The sequence below is a fragment of the Adiantum capillus-veneris genome, chromosome 5, assembly GCF_014529385.1.
Source record: "Adiantum capillus-veneris isolate H3 chromosome 5, ASM1452938v2, whole genome shotgun sequence".
Classification (NCBI taxonomy): Eukaryota; Viridiplantae; Streptophyta; class Polypodiopsida; order Polypodiales; family Pteridaceae; genus Adiantum; species Adiantum capillus-veneris.
Genome location: NC_140935.1, coordinates 102,677,838 through 102,680,402, shown reverse-complemented (window position 1 = coordinate 102,680,402; position 2,565 = coordinate 102,677,838). Strand labels below are relative to the sequence as shown.

General features: G+C 45.6%; 1 protein-coding gene across 1 annotated transcript; it reads left to right on the top strand.

The window, feature by feature from the left end:
• Window positions 1-1,509: 1,509 nt before the first annotated feature.
• LOC147457845 (desiccation stress protein DSP-22, chloroplastic-like) lies at window positions 1,510-2,162 on the top strand. Its single transcript, XM_086511708.1, has 3 exons — window positions 1,510-1,575; window positions 1,658-1,783; window positions 1,872-2,162. Exons 1-3 carry the CDS (start codon window positions 1,510-1,512, stop codon window positions 2,160-2,162), a joined length of 483 nt encoding a protein of 160 aa, XP_086367834.1.
• The last annotated feature ends 403 nt before the right edge of the window (window positions 2,163-2,565 follow it).

The following is a 2,565-nucleotide window of genomic DNA, read 5'->3' as shown; positions in this document are numbered from 1 at the left end:
ACAGTTATTATTTCTCTTTCTGGTTATGCTTATGGTTATTGTTGATTTTGTTTATGGTTATGGTTATCTGCATTATGGTTTTGATCAAAGTGATTATAGCCGGTTATGGTTTTAAGTTATGGTTATGGTTCGTTATGGTTATAGTTCATTATGGTTATGCTTTTAAGTTATGGTTATGGTTCGTTATGGTTATGCTTTTCAGTTTGTACGGTTGTCTTTCATTGGCCTTAAATCTCATGTGAGATCCTACATGGATAGTATGTAGGAGGCGTATACATGATATGGTTTTTTTTTAAAAGTTTATGTAAAAACAAAGGGAACTCTGGCGAAATTTCTGCGCGCAGGAGCATGGTTGATATTTTGGTGTTGCTCGCTTTCTTGGGCAGAGGGCAGGAAGTCTGGCTGTGGCTGTGTCCATCTTTTAACTGGGCACAGGCCAGGCTACCTGCCCTCTGCCCAAGAAAATGTTTTTCTTTTATGGTCGTCGCTTTGGGTGTGGCAATCTGCGTCGCTATATGCGTGGCAATCTGCGTCTCTATACACGTCTATACCTGCGTCGCAAATAGCGACTGGTTTCACAGCGACGCGAATAGCGACGCGCCGCATCGATATCTGCGTCGATGACACCTTATTTTGTTGTAGTGCTAGGACATTGATGAACATCCTAGTTCTGAGGATGTAGGCGATGTTGAGGATGTTGTAGGTTTTGGTGGCAAGATTGTTGCTACCAGAGCTGTTTTACCTATGGTTGAGCAAGGTCGTTGGGATGTAAAAGATGTGCATGCTCATACATTTATTCTGTTGTCTGTGAAATGCACTATCACTCCTCACATTTACTCAGCAAAATCTACAAAACATGCTTGGGATATTCTGGTTGGTCATTTCTGACAGTTCCCTTGTGCAGACTGTTCTTAATTCTTTGCCAAATTCAGACTAGACTTTTGATAGTACTTGGAGAGATGATCCAAGGAAATCCAGAAGTTGTTAAGCTTAAGGCATTATAATCCTCTGGCTTTATCCTCCCTAGCCACATCCCCAACAAGCCTTGTTTTTTCTTTGGGTCAATGTGCAGCATTGGATTAAGTTGCATGTTATGGTTCAGATTAAGCCAAGTGGCTTTATCCTTTGGCTTTCTTTGAAAAAAAGACCACTAACTTAGGAAGTAAATAGTGGCTTACCAAGTAAATAGTGCATGAAGGGCAAGAACTTTGTCTTTGTCAATGCCTAGACTGAGCTTCCAACGGGATGCTCCCCAAAATGTGCAAAGAAATCTTTAGTCAGCCTGGCCTAATAGCCTTGGATATCCGTTGTGGGGGATTCCTTTGCTTTTCGTAACCCGTTTTTGCATCACCGTGAGGGAGCTGGTTGTCTGTTGCGATGAAGTAATTTCAAGGTAGAAAACGAAGGTAGGGACTCGGGACTCGGGAGTCACGTGTGTTTGAGTGTGTTGAAGAGGGAAACTGGCCACGACAGAGGAGTTGGAACTAGGTGCCACTTTGCAGGGTGGAAATGCCCAGAGTCTACACCCACCACGTGTACTTCCCACGGGCCAATGAGCTTCGATTCCTCACTACAGTGCTCATGCCTCTATAAATAAAGCGCGGCTGCGTACGCAGCTCTACAATATTGTGTGACAAATCAAAGAGATTTTGATCAGCTACTCCGGTCCAACACGCCATGGCCGCGACTGGAGCTGGACCGCCGACCAGAAACAGGCGACCGCTCGCTCGGCAGCCTCTTTGCAGTCGATGGTGCCGCGCCGGAGACCATCAACGGCCGCATGGTGAGTAGCCATTCTCGATCGTGAGGCATGCACTCAATATTTTAGTGTTATTGTTCTTATCGATCTCATCTCATCAACAATGTGGCAGGCCATGGTGGGCTTCTTGTGGTCTCTCACAGCGGAGAAATTGACGGGTCTTAGCGTTATGGAGCAGCTCTTCAACCCGGTCACGTCGGGATTGCTCTGGTTCGCTGCAGTGGTACAGCTCTTTACTCTGGCGTCCATCATCCCATTCGCCAACGGCGAGTCCACCGACGCTCGTCGTTGGGGACCCTTCAACGCCCAAGCAGAGCGTTGGAACGGTCGTCTCGCCATGATCGGCTTTGCTACCCTGATTGTGGACGAGATGATCCGCCAAGGCCCCCTCATCCATCCATGAGCACTTTCCTTTACTATTGCGCTCATGTAACATTTTAATCCATAGTGGGCAGTTGTTCGAATTACATCTTCGTGCCATACTCCTACTCGGCTCCGTATAAACCCACAATGATCTCTCTAGCTACCTCTTCCACGCAGCTCACTCACCCAAGCGCCGCTTGTAAATAGAGTCTCGAACCCTCCTTTGTACATTTTAGCATAAAGTTTTTGGGCACGCTTTAGCTTCGTTTTGTGTTTCTTTCCTTGTTTTTGCCTAAAAAACGATCTTTTCATTAGATCTCCCTAATCTTGGAAAAATAAAAAGTCTTCCAAAACATGTCCAAGTGATGGGTGAGTTAAGGTGGAAAGTCAGACTTTTTGTCTACACATACAAAGTGGTAGCCGGCTTCACATTAGTGCAATTC

Excerpts from the sequence above, each read along its gene's own strand:
- LOC147457845 (XM_086511708.1), top strand. The coding sequence starts at position 1,510 with ATGCCCAGAGTCTACACCCACCACGTGTACTTCCCACGGGCCAATGAG. Across the intron at positions 1,576-1,657 it reads AGCTTCGATTCCTCACTACA|CTACTCCGGTCCAACACGCC; the intron begins GTGCTCATGCCT and ends GATTTTGATCAG. Across the intron at positions 1,784-1,871 it reads AGACCATCAACGGCCGCATG|GCCATGGTGGGCTTCTTGTG; the intron begins GTGAGTAGCCAT and ends ACAATGTGGCAG.